Genomic DNA, 22,226 nt, shown 5'->3' with positions numbered 1-22,226 from the left:
GCCTTTGGTTACAAATGCTTGTCTTGCTTGCAGCAGCCACATTGTTCTTTTTCTGAGAAGTAACTGCTGGTGATGTAGCCTGTCCATCTAAATGACATGCTTTGATCCTTCCTGGCATGCAAAGGATGCATGCCGTTAGACGTTGGCAAAGCAGGTAGGAGTTTGAAGTGGCATTATCGTCAAAAAATTCTTTACAAAACATTAGCTTTACAGATTGCTGCTGTCACAGTCCCAGCCTCTGCAGAGCTTAGACAGCTGTCCCTCCTCCTTTTAGACGTACGCTGTCCTTCCTTCTCCAGTCGTCTGTCGGACCAGGGAAGCCCTGCTCATCATGGGGGAATAAACAGACCCACCTAACACTCTACACCCATTACGGCATCTTCCATCTAGAGGCAGCCTTTGCCTTCCTCAGGCATCTTCTTTCCTCCCTGTCTTCCCGGGCTCCCATTGAGGCGTATAAGCCATCAACCTCGCCCTGGAAAGTTGCAGTCTCTTGTCAGCCCCACTCTCATAGAAACATAGGAAGGTGCCTTATTCATCCATCTAGCTCAGTGTTGTCTACGCTGGCTGGCAGCCGCTCTCCAGGCAGATGTCTCTCCCAGCCCTATCTGGAGATGCCAGAATCTTCTGAATGCAAAGCAGATGCTCTACCACTGAGCTACAGCTCTTCCCCACTCTCACTCAGCTGCAGTCCAACCTAGCTTGATTGGTCTACTCATGAACAAGCATCCACTTCTTCCCCACAGCTGCTTTTGAAAGAAATAGAGCTAGTGGTTCACTGGTTTCATTTGCCAATTTAACTATAAAGGTAAAGGTGTCCCTGCGCTTCTAGTGCGAGTCGTTTCCGACTCTTAGGGTGACGTCTTGCGACGTTTACAAGGGAGACAGTATATATGGGGTGGGATTGCCAGTTCCTTCCCTGGCCTTTCTTTACCCCCCAGCATATGCCAGGTTCTCATTTTACCGACCACGGATGGATGGACCTCGACCCCTTTTACCAGAGATTCGACTTCCTCCTTCCGTTGGAATTGAACTCCGGCCGTGAGCAGAGCTTCGGCTGCGTTACCGCCGCTTACCACTCTGCGCCACGGAGGATCTTGATATAACTATACCTGCTGTTAAATTTATAAAGCAAGCCTTTGCAATGTGCAAGTGGCATTTAAGAAAAAGAAACATGTATGGCTGCCTTTCTAAAGGAAGGTATGATTATTTCTCAATTCTCTACAGTTTAAACGGTTGCAGTCCAGACTGGGCAATGCACCTGCAAACTCCAGATTCTACAAAAAGAAAACAATTAATTGGTAGATGTATTCAGATGTGCTGTATGGTCTTACATTTCTGTTTCACCTTTCATTCTCACGACAACCCAGGGAGATAGATTGTGCTGTGAAATAAACCATTAGCCAGTGGTCATCTAATCCAACATGCCACACTGGCTCTTGAGCATAGAATTTTGGGACCATGAGGACGCAGTCTCGAATGAATCTAATGTTGCACTAAAACATTTCTTGATGCAAGTAACCCACATTTCGTGGCTAACTCAAAAAAGTAAATAAAAACCCTTTAGATTACAGCTGTGCTGGTGGTTTACAATACATGAGATCTGTTTTTGGAACCTGCACTATCAATTGTCTTTCTGGTATTTTTTTTAATGCTGCTAGTGTTACATTTGAACAGCTAGTATAGCATAAGTGGGGAGGAGAGCCTGGCTGGGAGTCCAGAGTCTGTGAGTTCAAATCCCCGCTCATGTCTCCTGGGTGTCAAGAGCCAACTAAAGATCATCCTCACAGTGAGTGGCTTGGGTTACGTTCCCTGCCACCTGTGCAACCGTCTGCAAGCTGCATAGTCCCAAGGAACCCAGTTGCCCCCCAGCTGGCAGTTGCGGACAAGAAAGGGGCTGGCTTGTGCAGCTGTGGCAAGTTGAGCAGGCCTTAGCCAGCCGGGAAGGACTAGCCTCAGAGGGAGGCAATGGTAAACCTCCTCTGAATGCCGCTTACCATGAAACCCCTATTCATAGGGTAGCCATAAGTTGGGATCGACTTGAAGGCAGTCCATTTCCATTTCAGTGTTACATGCAATCAAGCAAGTAAACTTTGAATTGGTACTAAAAGGATAGCTTTTTTTTCTCTGCAGGTAAATCTTGGAAGCAACCAGTATCTCTTCTCAACAGTGGTGGATCCCAAGGAAATGCCATGCTTCTGCTTACGCCATGATGTTGATGCTCTTCTCTGGCAACCACGCCCAGATCAGCAGGACAAGTGGGAGCATGTTTCAACTTTCAATGCCTTAGGTACTGGAGGAAAGTTTTTGTAGCATTTCTCTTCCTTCTCAAGCTGTACTCCATAACGCTTCCCCCACTTTTGTTCAATGGATTGTATTCAGTGTAGAGCTGTGGCGGTTCTTCTATCAGCACAAGGAGTTCTCCTTGAACAACAACAACAGTCTTTTCCCCTCAAACCCCTAAATCTGACCTGAGGGTTCCCAGAGCAGATTTGTGGATGGTGCAGAGGGAGGGGGAAACCCCATTGCACTAGCACTAATTCTTGCCCTAGTGCAACTATTTAGTTGAATACTGCCTCATATCTCTGCTCCCATACCAGAACTCTGTCACTAAAATTTGATAAATCACAGCAGTTCTGCAACTAGCTAAATGTTAGGCTGATTTCTGAAATGACTTATACTGGAATGACTTACAGGGATGACTAATTGACAATGGAGTAAATCAGTATTATCTTAATTACTGTCTCATCAGTATAACCAACTATCTGACAATGGAGAAGATCAGTATCATCTTAATTACTATCTCATCCACACACCAGGTTTTCTCCATAATTAAATAGAAATTAGTTTTATGGATGAAGGTTTCTGCAGTGGTGTTTGGAGAATACAAACAGAATCTATGCCTAGGGATAAAAACTATTTCAGGGCTGTATCCAGCTATGTTCTATTCAGGATAGACCCACTAAATTTGTCATGTCCATTAATTTCAGTGTGTCTACTCTGAGTAGAACCTAGTTGGCTGCAACCCTCAGACCACAGTTCAGGATATATTCCAAGCTAAATTCTCCAGGATAAAAATTTAAAACATTTGCCAGGCATGTTTTTACTGTGTCAATTTGAGTGCATTTTATTGAGCACACAGCTGACAAAAGGAGTGCTGTGGCATTGTCCAAAGGCATAAGAACTTCCTCTTATACCCTTTGGAATATTCCAGCCAATGTGATAGATTAAGATTCAGGATTGTGTCGATTTAAAAATTAAATAACCCTTTAGGGTTTCTTTAAGCTGGCAGATCTAGCAGTCTCATGTGTTTTTTTTATTTTTCATTGTTGAAAATAATGGGGAATTCTAAAGCATGTTTGTTTTAATCATCCCATAATTTTACTGAAGAATTCATATTTTAACACTTTATGGTGGATTTCCAAATCTTTGGGCCAGTTCCTGTACTGGTTTTGCAGGTGTGAGTGTACTTTCTATTTCTGTATATATCACTGACTAGGATTCAGAGGGCTGCTTCATGTATGCCAAAAGATATTGCCCATAATTTTGGGGTTTGTGTGTATGCTTCACTTAGGACATCAGTGCCTCAGGCCATATCACAATCTGTGTTTTGGACATCCCAACTGTGGCATGTGGCATTTAGGGTAGAGGGTGATGGTCCCACAACACAAGTCCAGAGTTGTGTCATGCATGTGGAGCTAGTTGCATAGTTCTTTGGATTCCAAGGAGCATGTGATTTTGATACCTTCTAAACCCCTTAGAGGGTTTGTTACAATATAAGTTTGTTGAATAAATAACTAAAATATCTGACTGACAGATTTACAAAAGTCTAAACTGATTCTAGAATTTCACAGGTTTCTTAGTGTGTTGGACCCATTTGTGCATGATTTACTTATGAATGTAGACACAATAATGTAATATAATGAACAAGCCAGCCCTTTCCCATTTTAGGTATTTCATCAGTCAGTTACTAGGCTGTAGGTACATTTATAGCGTAAACTTCCATTTTCTTTTGCTAGGACTGATACCACTGTTTCTCGAAGTCCAAATTTGTCTACCATTTCATTCACTGAGACACTCCGATATTTTGTCTACTTTTGGAAACTACTGTAGCCACTGCAAGTGGCAGACTGAGTAAACACAATTATGTTTGATAATATGACTGCTACAGTTGGGTCCAAATAGATGAAAAAGCATAGCTAGCAATAGGGTTTGTTTCTGGGGTAGGTTCCTGGGTTATTAATAACGGGCAGTAGTTGAAGCAGCAATCCATGGGAGCCCCACTTTCATCACACACAGTTTTCAAAACACACAGTACTGAAGGACAGGGCGATACTGTTCCATTAATGAAAGCACCAGCCCAAGTGAAACAAACACACACACAAACACCCCCTCCCCCCCCCATATATGTATATATCACCTTCATTGCTAACAAGTGATTTATTCCTGCAAGATGCCAAATATTGTTTCACCTTGCTTAGATACAACGAATCATTCTGTGTTTATTCCAGTAAATGTGTTGGGGGGGGGTTGTTTTTTTGTTTTTACTACTTAAGCGAAGTATCATGCAGGTTTCCATTTTAAAGACAATCACGCCTTAAAGCAAGGTTGGGGAGCTGGATCATGTCAGCAGGCTGGAGCTAAATCTCCACCATACCCCACAGACCATTTTGACAGGTAGGTGGGGCCACTCACCTGTTAATCATCTAACATCAGATGATGTCAGGTGATTCAGCATTAAGGGAAGAATCAGGAGCACGTGTCAAGTTGTCAAATTTAAAAAGTTCTGAATTCTGCCAGCAAGGAGAGGAAGAATTTGGGAGCACGCTTAGGGTGCTCTTGCGATTCTTCTTGTTCGGTTTGGCCCCACAGGATTACCTGTCCTGCAGTTGACATCATATGATATCAGGTGATGGACAGGTGGGCGTAGTTAAGGGAAAAGATTTGTTAGAGAAGGGGGTCAGTTTTTACCAAGTTACAAGTTGTTCATTAGTTTCACATTTTTGTAGATGGCCTCTTGGTATTCTGTGCTTAAGTCAAAAACACCTGGATTTCTGTTCATTTGCAAATAGCTGGAGAGCAGTCTGACAATCTCATATGGGTTTCATTTTAGTGCTTGTTAAAATAACAAACAGCATCTCACTCCTATCTTTACTGCCATTTTTTTGTTTTTGTTTTTGCAGTATCAGATAACAGCTTTGTGTTAATCTGCTTCAGTGTTTATTGTGGCATCAGTTTCTTCATATATAACTAGAAATAAGAAATGCCTTGCCAACTCAGTAACCAAGATGTAGCAGGTGTCATAAATGCAAAACCCTTACTCTGAAGCCTTTCATTTAGTTGTTGTTTACTTTGGACCAGTATGAGAATAGATTTAGACCATGCCATTTAAAATAATTCATAGGGTTAACTGAAAAGCTATAAAGAGCCAATTAAGACCATTGGAGTACTGGTATAATTTACCAGTGCCCTTCCCTGTCAGGAACCAGCGTACCACATTTGCCATAGCTGCGGTTATGAAAAGTTTCAAAGGAGTATCCCAAAATGGATTGAAGTAGTCTAGCTCCAAGGATACAAAGGCATGGGAGATGTTTGCCATGTCCGAATCCAAAAGAAAGACTTGCCACCTTTTTTTTTTTAACATTTTTTACTTTCTTTAAAAAAGAAAACTCATAGTTATTTTTTAAAATATGAAAATTGTGCAGATCTATGAGTGAGAATGCAGCATGTCTAAAATAACTCTGCCTCCTTTTATTGACTGTGTGCTCCAGGTTATGTGCAAGCATCAAAGCAAGACAAGAAATTTATGGCCTGTGCTCCAAATCACTCCTATTCTGCCCTTTGTGAGTGCCTGCGTCGAGTATTCATTTATCGGCAACCAACTCCACTGTCAACTGTTCTCTACAACAGAAAGGAGGGGAGACAAGTTGGGCAAGTGGCGAAGCAGTTGGTAGCAACACTGGAAACCCATGACCCTGTTTTGGGGTTTCAGGCAACAAATGAGAGATTGTTTGTCCTCACAACGAAAGTGCTCTTTATAATAAAAGTGAACACTGAGAATTAATGACCAAGCATATCCTCTTATCACTGTATTCAGAATTGGCTCAAATAATGACTGTATAAATTAATAGGAAAGTACAAAGGTGTACTGTCAGTACAAAAGCAACATATATTGCACCATGACCAAAATGTATCTTAGTATGTGCCTGTATTTAATAGATTGAGAGCGAAGTTTTAAGCTTTATTTTTAATAAATAGTTTATTATTTGTGCAAAATTTTTAGATCTGTTAAGGAAATACAAGAAAGTTGACATTTCTCTTTCCAGTGTGCCCTAGTGGCAGAAATGCATTTGTGAAATGGTTAATGTCCTGCTTTTCCAAATAGTTTTCAGTCACAGCCCTTTTAATAATAGTTGGTTGAATTTACATTCTTCATTTTTCTTTAGCTTTTTAAATTAATAAAGCAATGTCTATTGGGCTTGCTAAGTCAAATCAGTTCCCTTAAAAAAAAGAGACAGATCTACATGGAAATTCACCAAAATAATTAAAATGTAATTTGCAGCTTAGCCAGAAAGGGGTTGGGTTTTTTTGTTTTGTTTTTCCATTTCTTTTTAAATGTCTCCACACTTAACACTTACATTGGCTCATTGGACAAATGATAGTGAACATGAGCACCTACTTTTCTCTCCTATATTTTTTAAATTGCATCTTAAGTCTTCTCATTATGTGCAAATGTGGATTATGTTTGGGTTCCAGATGAAAATCTACAACCATTTTAGAAATAAAGTGGATTTTTAAAAAAGCAAATAAATAAAAACAAAGCAAATGTTATGGTGTTCTTTTCCTCTGGCATTGAGATAGGAGCTCAGATTTGAGAGAGAATAATGATGGGCTTGAAGGCTCTCAGTTCTACAGCTGCTTCCACTATCTGAAGGTAAGAGATAAGTCATTTAAACAGTGCCGTAGGTAGACTTAAGCTAGGCATCTGGGAAACAGAAGATTCAGCATTGTTCCAACAACTGGAAGATATCTGATCTGCAACTGTTAAAAAGGCATAGTTTTAAGCCTGACTCAAGGGATCCTGCTCTGCTCTGCCCTTATGCCCCGCAGTCTACAGATTAGTGAAACATCAGTTCAGAAGAGTTTAAACTTACCACAGTACTTTTCCAAATGTCCACTAGCCATTCAGCTATTCCATTTGGTTCTGACAGTACTGCTGTTCATTCCTGAGGATGATCCCAGGTTTCACAGATCATCATAATCATCAAATTAAATATTTGTGATACTATTAATGCACATGATGCATTATATAACAAGCAAAAGCACAGCTCCCTGTTCTAAGGATTTAAATTTCAAGAGTAGGTAGGCAAGAGCAAAAACTGGGAGAAGATGCCAGGTGTCTCTAGTGGTTCTGTGTGTATCCCAAATGATGAAGTAATTCAGGGCAGACACTTGTGTTCCAGAGTAGGAGCCATCAACAAAGTGTGGAAGCAGATCTGGGAGTCCCAAACCTTCCAAGTACCTCTGTTGCCTTGTTTTTTTCTAAAAAAGTTAATGCATACCTTTTCCCCTCCTTATCTTTCCTGAGAAATGTGAAGCCAAGCTGACTCAGGAAATGCCCAGAGCTTAAGAAGCGCGGGGGGGATCTCCCATTTTGCTGGACAGGTCTTTGTTGTTGTTGTTATGTGCCTTCAAGTCGATTATGACTTATAGCGACCCTATGAATCAGTGACCTCCAAGAGCATCTGTCATGAACCACCCTGTTCACATCTTGTAAGTTCAGGTCTGTGGCTTCCTTTATAGAATCAATCCATCTCTTGTTGGCCTTCCTTTTTTTCTACTCCCTGCTGTTTTTCCCAGCATGATGGTCTTTTCTAGTGAAGGACGGGTCTAGCTTTTAATTTTTATTGTAATTGTGTATTTTACTACTTTGCCACACTAGGCTCCTTTGGGAGGAACGGTGGAATGGAAAATGAATAAATAAAAATACAGTGAATTATTTTCCCAGTGCACTCCAATCACAGTGATTTGGGAGAGGGATGTTGATGTAAATAAACAGGAGTTCCTCAGACAGGTCATCATTCTCCAAGTTTTGACTGTGAGAGCAGGGCATCAGCTGGTGGAGTTAGGTAGCCTGCTTCTTTTCCAATCTTTTTTCCTTACAGATAGTTAATAACCATAGCGCACTCTCTTTTTTCTTCACACACACTACTTCCAGGACGAGGTTGCGGCAGCAAGAAAAAAATGAATTATTCATATTTGTATAGTAAAATCACCTAGCATGATAGCCCCTGGGCTAATTTGTCTGAACTTTGGCAAGTTTTTTACTCAGAGGTACCTCACTCAAGTTCCCCAGTTTTCAAACTGATTCCCAACACCACCAAAAAATACTAGGGGAGAGAAACATTTCTGTTTTTTCACATCAAAACAGCAAAGGCTGCCTTTGCGCAAGAACTAACACTGCATCTATTTTTATTAATTTTACCAGGCTTAATCCCCTTATAAAGGTTGACCATGCCTGCAATTTATGTCCCAATTTGTGCAGCAACTGAAAATGTTAGAGACTGTTTTTGTTATTAAATAGATCTTTAAAATGTTCTCTGTAGAAAGCCCCCTAGATAGATCTGCATGAAATTTGGCAATTAACCTGCTCTAGAGGAACTCCTTTGCCTTATGTGAAAATAAATAATATGTCTGTAGGTTGCTCATTATCAGTGTGGCAAACCAGATGTTCAGATTTAACAGATCAGATTCAGAGCCAAATAAATCAGAATGACATAGAGCAGATACAAAACAGATTGGGCTGCTTCAAAACACTACAGATACAAGATGACTCTTGTAATCACTGCACACTCTTAGAATATATACTGTTGCAGTTGCATATACCTGAGCTTAGTTTCTGTAGGAGTAGTCTAAAGCAGGGGTGCCCAATGGGTTCCTTCCAGATATTGTTTGGCTGCCAACTCCTATCATCCTTGACCGTTGGCTTAGCTGGCTGAAGCTGATGGGAGTCATAGCCCAGCAACATCTAGAACAGCCTTTCCCAACCTGTGTGCCTCCAGATGTTGTTGGATCACAACTCCCATCAGCCTCAGCCAGCATTGTCAATGGTCAGGAAAGATGGGAATTGTGGTCCAACAACATCTGGAGGCACACTGGTTGGGAAAGGCTGATCTAGAGAGCATAGCATAGGCTACCTCTGACTGAAATGATTAAACCATAGTCTTTGAAGGAAAAGTGGATTTTTAGGAAGACAAAGAGGGCTTCTGAACAATGCTCAAAAACAATTCAAGTCATTGATATTTTTTGCATAACCTATTTAAGATTGTTCTTCTCTGCACACATAAAATTGAGCACATCTAGTAGTGTGATCATGGCCCATATTAGATCTTTGGAAAACGTAACAAGTTTGTAGACATGATGCAAGTAAGATCAACTTATATGTGGTCATTATTTTTCCTTTGTCAGCAAGCTCGGCTGTGTAACTAGATTTTACTATTTGAAAAAAGGCTCCTAGATAAAAGAACAATTCATCAATTATACAATATTCCTCTACATCATACAACTTCACATTTATGAAGCCTAATGATTGGAATGCTAATTTCCTTCATCTCTTGTGACAGATTAAGCAAAACACCCTTCACATTTTTTCACATAGTCTTTATTATAGCAGATAATAAAGTAGGACAGTAAATGTACCTTGACTTAAAAAGGAGGTTGCTGACGGAGCAAATCTAACCAGAAAAACATTTTCTCTCAATGATACTGCTGTACATTTGTTCATAATGGAATGGTACTTTTAGTGAATCATAGTTTTGCGACACATCTGAAGGAAATCTAGTTCAACTCAAGTGTCCATAGATTTATCTCGACATCTAAATGCACTGTATCTCATAATGTATCACTAGCAAAGAGATGGAGCAATCATGTTGCATTTCTGCAAGTGTTTCCCCTCCACTTTAACAGATAGTTTAGTGGGAAAAAAATGCAGATGGATCAAACCATGAGAAGACAAACAAACCCACACCAAGGAAGTTTGGCAATCTAATCATGAAAAAATTCATCTCATGATTGGGAAGCCAAATCCTTCCTTTGGGCTTCTAAAAAAAATCGTTTTCTTGACTCGCTAGCACAAATCCGCTTTGTGCAACATTTATGGCAGCCTTTGCCAACCTGGTGCCCTCCTGATGTTTTGGACTGTGTCTCCCATCAAGTGCAGTAAAGGCTAATCTAAGGTCATTTTCAGAAAATGCACATTCTAGAAGCTGTGTGTGCCTCCATCCCCTTAGGCTTTCTTTCCATAGCAGCAGAACATGGATTATAGTTTATAATTGGGTAATAACAGTTGGTAAAGTTGACTTTGGTGGCCATACTTGACTGTTGGGGTGGCCAGTGCTTAGCCTACCACATAAAACCCCTTTAATCCATAACTCGTATTATTCATCAAATCTTTATTTGCTTATGGCCATAGGCCGTTGCAACATAAAACTATAAAAGCAGTACAATATAGCGTTTGTTCAAGAATACATTTGGCATGGATAGATAATTCAACAATTTATTTACACTGCGAGGTAGTGTATCTCTGTCTGATCTTTTTGGCGGCTAGAGCGAAATTTGCCACCGCAATGGTGATTTGGTTATTACTATCCAACAAAAGGGTGATTATCAGTTCATTATGGGAAAATCCACTAGTGTAACATGGAAGGGAAACCAGAAATTTTTCTCTGGGGTGGCTATAAAGAGGGCACAGTAACATATAATGTACTAGGTCCTCGGGGACCTTACAGCCAAAGATGCAAAAGCGATTTGCGAATGGGACTCCCTTGTAACGGCCATCCAGAACAGCAGTAGGCATGACTTGGAACCTCAGCTCTGTAAAAGCCTTGCGTAAAGGTGCACGGGTCAAGGTAGTAAAATAAAGTGGGGGAGCATGATTAAGTTTTATTTGGGGGAACCAGGAAGAGTAAGTGGCTGACACAATTGAGGCTCTATCCTGATATGCATCTTGGTCAAAGATCCAATTTTTGAGATCGGAGGGAGTAAAGCTTAAAAATCTAGCTAAAGTGAGATCATAAAGTGCTAGTAACTCCATGATTTTTCTCTCCCAGTCAGGCATTCCCTGAGGATCATTCCAGCAAAGCTTTATAAGGGAGGAGTCGTCCAAGGATCTAGATCTTTTCCAAAATCTTAGGAGGGCCAAATCAGTCCTGGCAGCCATGGACGGAAGGCCCAATTCTGCCCTTAAATGGGCGGAGGGAGTATTCTTGGGGAGACCCAAAATTTGCTTCATGAATTGATTTTGAAGGACTTCAAGTCAGTTTTTCATCGACTGTCCCCAAAACTCTGCGCCATATAAGATTTTTGGAAGCAATTTGGCTGTATAAATTTTTAACATTGGGCCTAAGAGTTGACCGCCACGAGAGTAAAAAAAATTCTTCAATTGGCCGTTTGATCTTAATGTTGTCAGCTTAGTCATTTCAAATTGAGGGGTCCAAGAAAGATTTTTGTTAATACAGATACCTAGATATTTAAAGGTACTAACTTGTTCTAATTGGTGACCGTTCAGGGACCAGGTGGATTTCGTCCTACTATACCTCCCACAAACCATTATTTTAGTTTTAACATAGTTTACTTGGAGATGGCAAGCCTCACAATATTCTTCCAATCGGGAGAGCATCCTCTTCAATCCCACTTTATTTTGAGACAGCAATACCAAGTCATCCGCATATAGCAGAGACGCTATCTTTGTATTTCCCACAGAAGGGGGAAAAAATTTGGGAGAGGCCATTATGGGGACTAGGTCGTTAATAAAGAAGTTAAACAAGAATGGGGCCAAAATGCACCCTTGTTTAACGCCCCGGCCGACTGGAATTTCATGAGAGAGTGCACCATTTTTACCAAGTTGGACCCTCAGCCTATTACCTTGGTGTAAAGATTGGATCTGATGTAATAACCTCAAGTCTATATTTGTGCGGGATAGTTTTTGCCACAGTAGGTCTCTATCAATTAAGTCAAAGGCCAATGAGAAATCTATAAAAGCCAGGTAGAGGGATTTGTAAGCCCTGGATTTAACTTTGTTAATGAGATGGAGTAACACAAAGACATGGTCAAGGGTATTCCTGCCTTTCCTGAAGCCCGCTTGTTCAACATGGATGAAAGAATGATTTATGTCCCAATCTGTTAATTTATTCAAAAGAGAACGACCATATAATTTAGATGTTACATCTAATAAGCTAATTGGTCTGTAGTTTGATGGATTAGCAGGGTCTCCTTTCTTATAAATTGGCACCACAATACTGGTACACCACCCCGAGGGAATGATGCCTGTGGTGTTTATTTTAGAGAATAAAGCAGCCAGGATGGGACTCCACCAATCAGGGTCGACCAGTAATAATTCTGGAGGTAACAAGTCCTCCCCAGAAGCTTTGCCAGGGCAGAGAGTAGATATTAAATCTTTAACTTCCGCACAGCTAACAGGTGGCCAGACTGGGAGGGAAAAGGGATCAATTGCTAGATTAGGGTTTTCTTTTTTTCCAAAAATTTTACGGAAGTGGGAGACCCAAGATGGCGAGGGAATTGGAGAATTTAAGGCAGTAGGATTGCAAATCATGCCACTTTGTACCAGTCTCCAGAACTCTGGGTCATTTTTCTGAAAAACCGCCAATCCCAATTCACTCCAACTGTTAGCGAAAAAAGAGTTCTTTTTCTCCTTAATTAGGTTTTTATGGGATTTTTTTTGGAGAAGCAAACGGGACAGAGCAGTTTTGGAATGATCACACTTTAAGGCCCTAATCTGAGCAGAAAGGGCCTTTTTACTAAGCTCACAGTCCTTGTCATACCAAAGATTATAGCCCTTATGTGTTCTATTTCTAACTGTAGTGGTCATTATTGGTTGGAGGGCAGCGACAATGTCCTTATATATCTTGTATATATTCTCTGGGGATGTGAGAGCCAGTTGGCGAAGCTCAGACATCTCGGGAGAATTCAGTAGGCAGCTGACTTTGGATGCCATTTTTTCTGACCATCTGAGACGTTTGGACCCAGAGAGGTTATTTATCAAAGGGACATGCGAAAACGCATTAATGGTATGAAAAGGCCCTTGGAAAGTGAGTTTTAAAGGGAGATGATCACTATCCATCCTATCCTCCACTGCAAACTCCTTTACAAGGGAGGACAGGGTGGATGAACCCAAAATGTAGTCTACCACGCTGGCTCCTTTGTCTGAAAGAAAAGTAAAATAGCCCTGGGAGGAATCTAGATAAGAACCATTGAAGCAGAACAGTTGAAACTTAATTATAAATTGAAAAAGATTTTGGCCATTTTTATTTATGACTTTATCTCTCGAAGACCGAGGGGGTAAGGTTGTATCGTTCGAAATGAAGGTAAGGTTATCATAGATTTTGGGGTAGTTTGTTCCCATGCTTGCGTTAAAATTGCCGCTAAAAAGAAAAAGGCTCAGAGGATAATCACTCATAAGTTCATCAATAAAATCGTTAAAATCTAACCAAGTTTGGGAGGCTAGGTTAGGTTGCTGGGGAGGGAAGTACACGTTAATACAAATGAGAGGCGGATTACCTGGAATTGTTAACTTAAGGGCCAAACAGGTATCCAGCTCAGTGTCTAGTAATTCAGCCCTTTGAATTTCTAAAGAAGTCGCAACCAAAATGGCTATACCCCCACTACCGCAGCCTCTATTAGACGTTCTCTTTGCCGACTTAGCCCAAAAAGTAAAGCCCTCAAGGGAGATTAGGTCATCATTTAGAAGCCAAGTTTCTTGGAGGCAGATGATATCAGAAGTTTTAAGGTAATTAATAAACTCTTGAGACTAATGCTGATGCTGAAAGAAGCATGAAGCAAAAGAGCTGTGCATTTCAGAGAAGTTTTGCCCTACTAATTTGAGTTCTGGAAGAAAAAAATATGTGGGGTAAGCTGTTTTTGAGGGGGTGCTTGTCCCCTTCCTCTGGTACCACCAACAATGCATACTAAAATATTTTAAATAATGAGTTATCTGGTTTCAAATTATTAAATGCTTGTCTGTGAAAGATTTCTGTAGAGGAGAACATTCTTCTTAGTTATTCAGCTCTCTTAGCCTGCAGAGAGGAAACTTCCTCTGATGAGATTAACTGAGAAATTAGTTCATGTGACATTATCTTAAACAGTTCAGTGTCTTCAGTACTTTAAAGACATCTTGGAGATCTTCTAAGTTAGAACTGCCAAGATAGTAGTTTTTGATATAACAAATAGCTTCATTTTATAGTGCGTATGACATCATATGCATGAAATTGTTTTTACAGTTACGATACCTAGCAAGTTTTTCTTTAATATCCATTGTCCTTCCCCTCCTTTGAACTAATGATAATAAAGTGCTTTCAAATGTTCAAAACAGTTCACATGCATTAGCTAACTAATCCTTATAGACAGATTTGACTAGTTTGCTAGTTAAACTTACATTTTACCAGATGTAAATAGGCAATATATATTATCAGTGATTATGTATAATGTTGTATAGGGCTTTCAACTGTTTAACATATTTCACATACATTATCTAGCTATAAGCCTTAACAATAATACTGTGAGGTAAGTAATTATTATTATCTCCTGTATGGCAGATGGGGGAATTTGGCTGAGAGAGTGCTTTGTCTATGGAACAGGATTCGAACCAGGGACTGCCTGATTCACAGCTCAGCCTCCTTTCACCACTATACCTTTTTTAAAAATTTTGTGATTAAATGTGTTTGCTCTTTTTTAATTTCAGATAAATTGTATTAAGGCATAGCTGAATGGTTGATGCCATTATATCTATTTTTTCCAAGAAACTGCCACTGACAAACACCAATATTTCAAAATGTGTAGGACATTTTAATTTACAAGTAAATAATTTACAGCAGCTGCTGCTTTGAACAGAGATGGAAAGAGATGCAATCCATTTCCTGTCATCTTCAGTGAAATTTGGTTAGTTGGGATGCATCAAATAAATATCCATTCAGGTCTTAGCTTATTCTCCCCACAAAATTTCTGAAAGTTATAGGAAAAGTTGAATATGCATCTCCTGGTAAGGTTTCTCTAGGAAAAAGTACCTAGCTAGCCATATTCTGCAGCATGGGCTGGGAACCTATGTCCCTCCAGGTTTGATAAACTGCAATTCCAAGGTTGGTTCATTAGGGTGAACTGCCCCACCAACCTCAGTCAGCCCCCACCAGCCTGCCAATTTATAGTCTAGAGGAGGGGTTTGCCTGTCATCAGTTCTGTCTCCACTTACTGTTCTTGCCTTCCACCCTACCAGTCCTAATGGGCACCAGCTGCCACTGACTCCCATCATCCCTGACCATTGGCCATGCCAGTTGATGCTGATAGGAATTATTGTTCAACAATATTTGGGGAGGGCCACAGACTCCCCACCCCGTCCTTATAGCATCATCAGTGACAATCCAAGAAGTATAGAGATAGGATGTACAAACAGATGGTACCATGCACTCTGTCACTTAGGCTGCAGTCCTATATACACTTAGCTTGGGAGTAAACACCATTGACCTCAATGGGATAGCACTGTTAGACAACTTCTGGGTATAGCCTCAAACAAATATGGGAAGCATTGCAAACAAACTTAGCATTTGCACACCTTTAGTGGGCATGTCCACAAAGTGCCATGATTTTGGGAAGGTTTATGGCAATACATACACATTTTGTGTGCCCATGGTCCTTCAGAGTCAACTGCTTGGATAAAAATAAGCATTCCCCCAAGAAATCTAACCCTCATGACTCCTTACTGCAGGTAAGATTCATGGGGCACTACAGGTTAATTAGGGTACCATCCATTAAAGAGTGATTTGAGAAAGACAATATTAAAAACTGATGTCTGAATTTGTTTTCCTCCGTCTTTTTGAATGATATCCAGCTGAGTCATACTTAGAGTATATCTATTGAAATCAATAGTTCAGTGAAGCTACTCTGGGTAGGGCTTAGCCGTTTGCCACCTTGGATTGTTAGCCTGTGGACAGGGAATGTCTTGTTTTTATTGACTGCCATATGAACTACTCAGAGCTTTTTTTGGTTGATGTGTGGGGTAAGCTTTTTTAACAAATATACCAATATTTATTAATTTTTTAAAATAAATATACTAAAAAGGAAAGCCCTATGGGGTCACGTATTCTGATGACTTCTGAGTTAACTTTTGTAACATTTTCAGGAAATCATGGTTTCGGGGGCTAGGAATGCTGTCACCAATTATTCCCACTGCAGCATTTACATGTGTTCTGGCCATATCTCGACTTGGCCAAATATTTATGAACAGTACACCACAACACCCTAACCTGCTTATTTTATACAGAAATTTATCCTGAGGTTTGCTGCGCTGTTACTCATTGTGAAAGGTGTCACATTGGATTTTTTCAAAGTCTGCTCATTTAACTTTGCTGAGGGCAAGGCATGGAATCTCTGTTTGAAAACTGAATGCTACCCCACACAGAGACTTTGCACTTTTCTACAGAATATTAAACTACTGGATAGTGGCACACAGAGGATCAACAACTGGGCCTTCTTTGGCTAAAACTGCTTTCTGCCTGTACGGGTCTGGAATCCAAAAAGCAATCTAGGCTTGGTACAGTAAAACAAAAATGAGGAACCTGTCACCCTAGTGTTGTACATTAAATCCCATCACCACTGACTATTGGCCAAGCTAGGGGGAGCTGATGGGAGTTGGACTACAAGAACATCTGATTATGATAACAGGTTCCCCATCCCTGCAATAAAGTAAAATCCATCCTTGAATTTTCATTCTTTGCTATTCTATAACTGGACTTGTGATAGCCTCTCATCAAGTGGTATCTATTATAAACCCTCCAACTAAACTTTTTATTAAAAAAAATAATTAATTGCAGACAGAAGCAGTGGCCTGAGAGGAACTGCATTGGAATGAAAGTCATGAGAAGTGGGGGGTGGGTGGGATTAGCCCAAACACCATGAAGTTCTGTGACCATTAGAAAGTAACCTTCACATAGGTAGGTTCTTCATGTAGGTAGACCGTCTATGTAACTCGTTAACTACCAGTTATTAAGTCCCTGCTTTTCTGAATGGCTCCTGCATGGCAGAAAGCAAAAGGACAACGGAGAGCATAGTTTAAAAAGGCATGGGAAGGGAGTTGTCCAGGTTGATGCTGACTAGAAGATGCAGTGAGTGTTACTGGGGAATGGATAATTAAGAATGAAGTAATCAAGTTTTCCCTTGAAGTCATCTTTCTTAATTCCTCTATTTTATAATCACTGAATTTAGGTTGTAAGCCTGCAGGTAGGAACATTTGTCCTATGGAAAGTATACAAAAACCCATTGAGAAGTAATAAGTAATCATTGTCGGAACATAGGAAGCTGCCTTATACTGAGTCAAACCCTTGGTCCATCTAGCTCAGTATTGCCTACGCTGACTGGCAGCAGCTCTCCAGAGTTTCAGACAAGGATCTCTCTTAGCCCTAGAGATGCCAGAGATTGAACCAGGGACTTTCTGCACACAAAGCAGATGCTCTCCCACTGAGCTTACAGCCCTTCCCCGGTTTTGGCAAACAGATTATCTTTTGAAAGATTTGAGTCCTTACAGATAACCACTCAACCGGATTGTGATAAAATCCCTCTTCTCCTTTAGCAGGATTACAATTCAGGTGAGCAAACTTCTCCAGGATGAGATTGCTCACGTTCGACTATTTTAGTAGCATCTCTGGTCACATCCACACTGTATGTTTAAAGCACATAGCTTTGCCCAAAGAATCCTGGGAACTGTAGTTTGTTATGGGTACTGAGTAAATTAACAATTCCCAGGTTTCTTTGGGGGGAGCCATGTACTTTGAAATGTATGGTGTAGATGTGGCCTCTGGCTGACTGGCAAGTATGGGTCATATGCAATGTAGTACTAAGGCAATCATTCCGCCAGCACAAGGATTCCTCCTTGCATTACAGAACAATCTCCCTTTCTCCTCTCCCACACACCCCTTAAATCTCTTCTGGGTTTCCCCCCAACCTTCAGAGCAAATTTGGGGATGGTGGCATAGATGAGGAAGGGGGACCCTGTTGCACTAGCGCTAACTCTAACTCTAGCGTTATTACAAAGGTTAGTTAAATACTGAGCAAATAATAATAAGCGCCCCACCAGGAACTCTTCCCCATTGTCATGGAGGCCAGTTCTCTGTGATGTTTCTCCATGAGAACCAAGAGCCGAGGCTAGGCAGTGTAGAAGGGGATACCACACCCATGAAGCTGTTTACACTTGCCAAAGGCTCAACAAGCTGCTTTTCTATCACCTCATTTAGCTAGCGGTAACCCTGGCAAGAGGTCAGTAGAGGCAGAATAAAGAGAAATTTCTAGTCCTGTTTCCTACAGTGGCCAGCCACAATCCTATAGGAAGCCCACAGGGAGGACAATGAGAGCAATACTTCTCTCCCATTGCTGTGGTAGAGCATCTGTTTTGCATGCAGAAGGTCCCAGGTTCAATCCTTGGCATCTCTAAGTAGGACTGAGAACTTCCCTTTCTGAAACCTGCTGCCAGTCAACGTACACAAATCTGAGTTAGATGGGCCAGTGGCCTGACTTGGTATTAAATAGATTTGTATGTTCCTACATAACTGCTATTTGGAGACATGCTGCCTCTGATCATGGAGGTAGTATATATGTAAGTGTCATGACTAGCTGCCATGGATAGCTTTATCCACCATGAATTTGTCAAATCCCCTTTTAAAACCATCTAAGTTGGGGGCCATCGCTGCTCCGTTGACTATATCATTTTGTCTGTCCTGAATCTTCCAACATTCAGTTTCATTGGATGACCCCAGGCTCTTATATTATCAGAAGGAGTGAAAAACTTCTCTCCGTCCATGTTCTCCACATCATACACAATTATATACACCTGTATCCTGTCCCCACATACTCACATTTTTTTCTAAGCTAAACAGCCCCAGATAAGTCCTGGATCAAGCTTGGATCCCAAACTTTGATGTTGGCTAAATGTTTATTTAATGCATTGTATCCCAGCTCAGGGCAGCCTACATGGGATGATCCCATTTTATCCTCATAACGATCCTGCTCTGCCCCCACGAGGCTCTGCCTTCCTGAATGTAAGATTATGAGTATGTGTGCAGCATTATGTACTGCTGATGACTCTGAAAACAAAGTTCACACTGGTAGAGGCTTGAGGACTCCTTAGACTGGCATTAATGGAGATGTTATGGTGGCACTCTTGTTGAATTCTAACAAGAGTTTATTGAGGATGAATGACTGCAAAGAACATTGTTGTGGAATAGGAGTATCCAACTCTGGCTGTCAAGTCTTTTGAAAAAATTGCCAGAAATTGCTAGGTAAAGATTTAGGATGCAATCCAACTCACCTTCCCACCAGGCTGGGGTGAGTTGGATGCAGTGGAATGCCAGCAACAGCCCTCCACTGCAGCGGAGATGTGGCTCTGCCAGGAGCCTGCCAGCACCGCCAGGGACAGCCAGCCTGATGGATGGATAGCTGACGGAAGCCCCCAAAATGGGGCATTCCAGAGGTGTGGCATGGTGGAGCTGTGGAAGGGGGACTTATGCAAGATCCTCCTTGCATTCAGAGCTCTCCCCTGAGTCCTGGTCCCCCTTCAAACTCTGCCAGCCAAAAGGCAGTTAAAAAAAATTAAATTCCCATTATGGCCGGGAGGCCTGTTTGTCGGAGCCAGAGCTCTTCCCAGACAGCGCATGCATCCAGCTCCAGACGGAGCCAGTGTTCAGCTTGGCCAGCAGCTCCCAACGGGGAGGAGGATCCTGTGGAGCTTTCTGCCGTCCCCACCTCCACCGGCTTCCCACCACTTGGATTCCTCAGTCCGTGATGAAGCACTATAGATATGGATTTATGATGTAGCAGCAAAGGCTGAAGGGATTTCAGTTCCTACAATGTTTAAAGAGTTACTCTGCAATCCTAACCCCACTTACTTGGGAGTAAGCCTCCATTGAATTCAAAAGGACTTGCTTCTCAGTAGACATCATTTTGCCTTGCACTGTTAAAAGTTAGGGTTGTCACTGAAAGACAAATGGCAAGAGTGAGAATTTGGACTAGCTGGAAAAATATATTTGCCCTGAGGGTCCTAATCTTGTAAGAAATGCATTAATTCAGTTGAGAAGCCAGTGCATGTATTTTTAAGTATGAAGAAAAGATATGGATGCTTACTCCCAACATTACATTTCTTTGGGCTCCCCCCCCCAATTATTTCCGAGTCCCTGTAGTTTTGGATGGTGGTGAGATCTGTATTGACGTCTGATGTTTGTGGGTGTGTAGATAATGTATACGTCATCTGTTTTTTCAGCTTTTGGATTTGTTATAAGGCTTTTATTGTTCCATATGTGTATAGCCTTTGGGGAAGTTTGTATATAGTGTGGTAGATGTTGCAGCTGTATTGTGAAGGGATGAACTGCCATTCTAAAGAATTAGAAGTCTATGGAAAACTCTATTGGGGATGGGTACATGTCCAGAATTGGGATTTCTCTGCTGTCCTTGTAAACCAGAATGAGTCCTACCAACTCGAAGAAAGTCAGGACAATTGAAACACTGAAGGCAACTCAAACCCTCTTTCCCATCAGCCACATCATGGGTGGGGAAACCCTTTCAGCTTGGGAGCCACATTTTTTCACAGACCACTTTCCAGAGGCTGCATGCTAGTGGAATGGGTGGGCCAGAGTCAAAAGTGCATAGAACAACGGTTGTAATCCTTACGTTTGTGTAGTAGGCTACATTCCAACCCCACAAAGCTTAGAGGCTTCTACATGCCCACTTGCATACACACCTCTCCGTCTTCCATCCCAGGAAGCAAGAGGCATTATACGGAACAGCCAGGCAAAAGTATTTGAGGACAGCATACAGAAGCACCAATGAGGGGCATGGCCACGAGAATGGGTGTGGCCTAAGAAGAGTCCTGAGGGCCAGACAGAGAGGTCTAAGGAGAGCCACATTTGACCTCTGGCCCTGAAGTTCCCCATGCCTGAGCCAAATCATGCATTAATGACGATGCGGGAAGAGGATAATCACGTAGCGAGCAGGTCCTACTGTGGAGGTTATCTAGCTGCTCATAGCCCTCAAAGAACAGCAGAAACTCAGAGTCAGGGATTGAGCTCCAGGAGATACAGTGGACCAAAATGAATAGGAAAATGAAGCAGAACCAGCCATAGTGGGAGAGGAGCAATGGTATTAGCCAGCCCCAAACCCAGAAGTGGAACTTTAGTTAATACCAAGTGAAGTAGAGTCATTAAGTGTATTTCAGGCCAAAAGGATGAAGCGGGTAGGGAGGATTCAGCTGAATAGGATGAAATCCTTTAGCTACTATATATTCCTTGTCTAAACAGCGTTGTCAAATGTATATGTCAGAGCTAGGCCACAGGAAGCCACCAAGCGAAACTTGATGGAAGCTATTGTTACCCAGGCAAAGTGACTCCCAGCTTGACCAGGAAGTCTCTAGAGCAGCCTTTCCTAACCAGTGTGCCTCCAGATGTTGTTGGACCACAATTCCCATCTTTCCTGACCATTGGCAATGCTGGCTGAGGCTGATGGGAGTTGTGGTCCGACAACATCTGGAGGCACACTGGTTGGGAAAGGCTGCTCTAGAGTCTTTCTGGTTCAGAGGGAGCCAATGGCCAGCCTGGGTGGATGGAGTCACTCCAGAGCCTAAGGACCTTTTACTGCCAAGGGAAGACTGTCATATTTGTAGATCACCACATGGGAAAGCAGTATACAGATCTGTGTGTTCCCCCCTCTCTAGATCAGTATTGTCTACACTGACTGGCAGTGGCTGTCCAGGATTTTGGACAGGGAGTCTCTCCCAGCCTACCTGGAGATACTGGGGATTGACTCTGGGACCTTCTACATGCAAGTCAGATGCTCTACCACTCAGCTACGGCCCTTCCCCAAAGGAAGGGTCTCCTGTTGAGGGGGCAGAGATAACTGCAGTTACCCTGCCCCCTTCTGTCGTATTTCTAGTCATCTTCCATGAGTTGGAGAGTGACTGTCTGTAGTGGGGTACCTACACAAGGAGGACAGGCTTCCCGCTGCAGACAGTTGTCCTCCAACTCACGGAGGACAATCAGGACCACAACAGAAGAGGCAGGATAAGCATGCTTGTCCCCATTTCCTCCACCACAGGATGCGGCAATAAATGCTTTAATAAGGCTTTATCAGTTGCCATTCTCCACCAGCTGTATGTCAGACTTCAAGGTGACAGAGGCTTCACC

General features: G+C 41.8%; 1 protein-coding gene across 2 annotated transcripts in view; it reads left to right on the top strand.

The window, feature by feature from the left end:
* The window catches only part of NUDCD1 (NudC domain containing 1), a 75,901-nt gene extending 69,070 nt beyond the window's left edge, over positions 1–6,831 (top strand). For both annotated transcript variants that reach the window (XM_061605173.1, XM_061605183.1), the window contains exons 9-10: positions 2,134–2,290; positions 5,772–6,831. In XM_061605173.1, the coding sequence (XP_061461157.1) occupies positions 2,134–2,290; positions 5,772–6,064 (450 nt within the window). In that variant the 3' untranslated portion in view covers positions 6,065–6,831. The remainder of the gene's footprint in view (positions 1–2,133; positions 2,291–5,771) is intronic.
* The last annotated feature ends 15,395 nt before the right edge of the window (positions 6,832–22,226 follow it).

The sequence above is a fragment of the Rhineura floridana genome, chromosome 1 (assembly GCF_030035675.1).
Source record: "Rhineura floridana isolate rRhiFlo1 chromosome 1, rRhiFlo1.hap2, whole genome shotgun sequence".
Classification (NCBI taxonomy): domain Eukaryota; kingdom Metazoa; phylum Chordata; class Lepidosauria; order Squamata; family Rhineuridae; genus Rhineura; species Rhineura floridana.
This window is presented reverse-complemented; position numbering and strand designations above follow the sequence as displayed.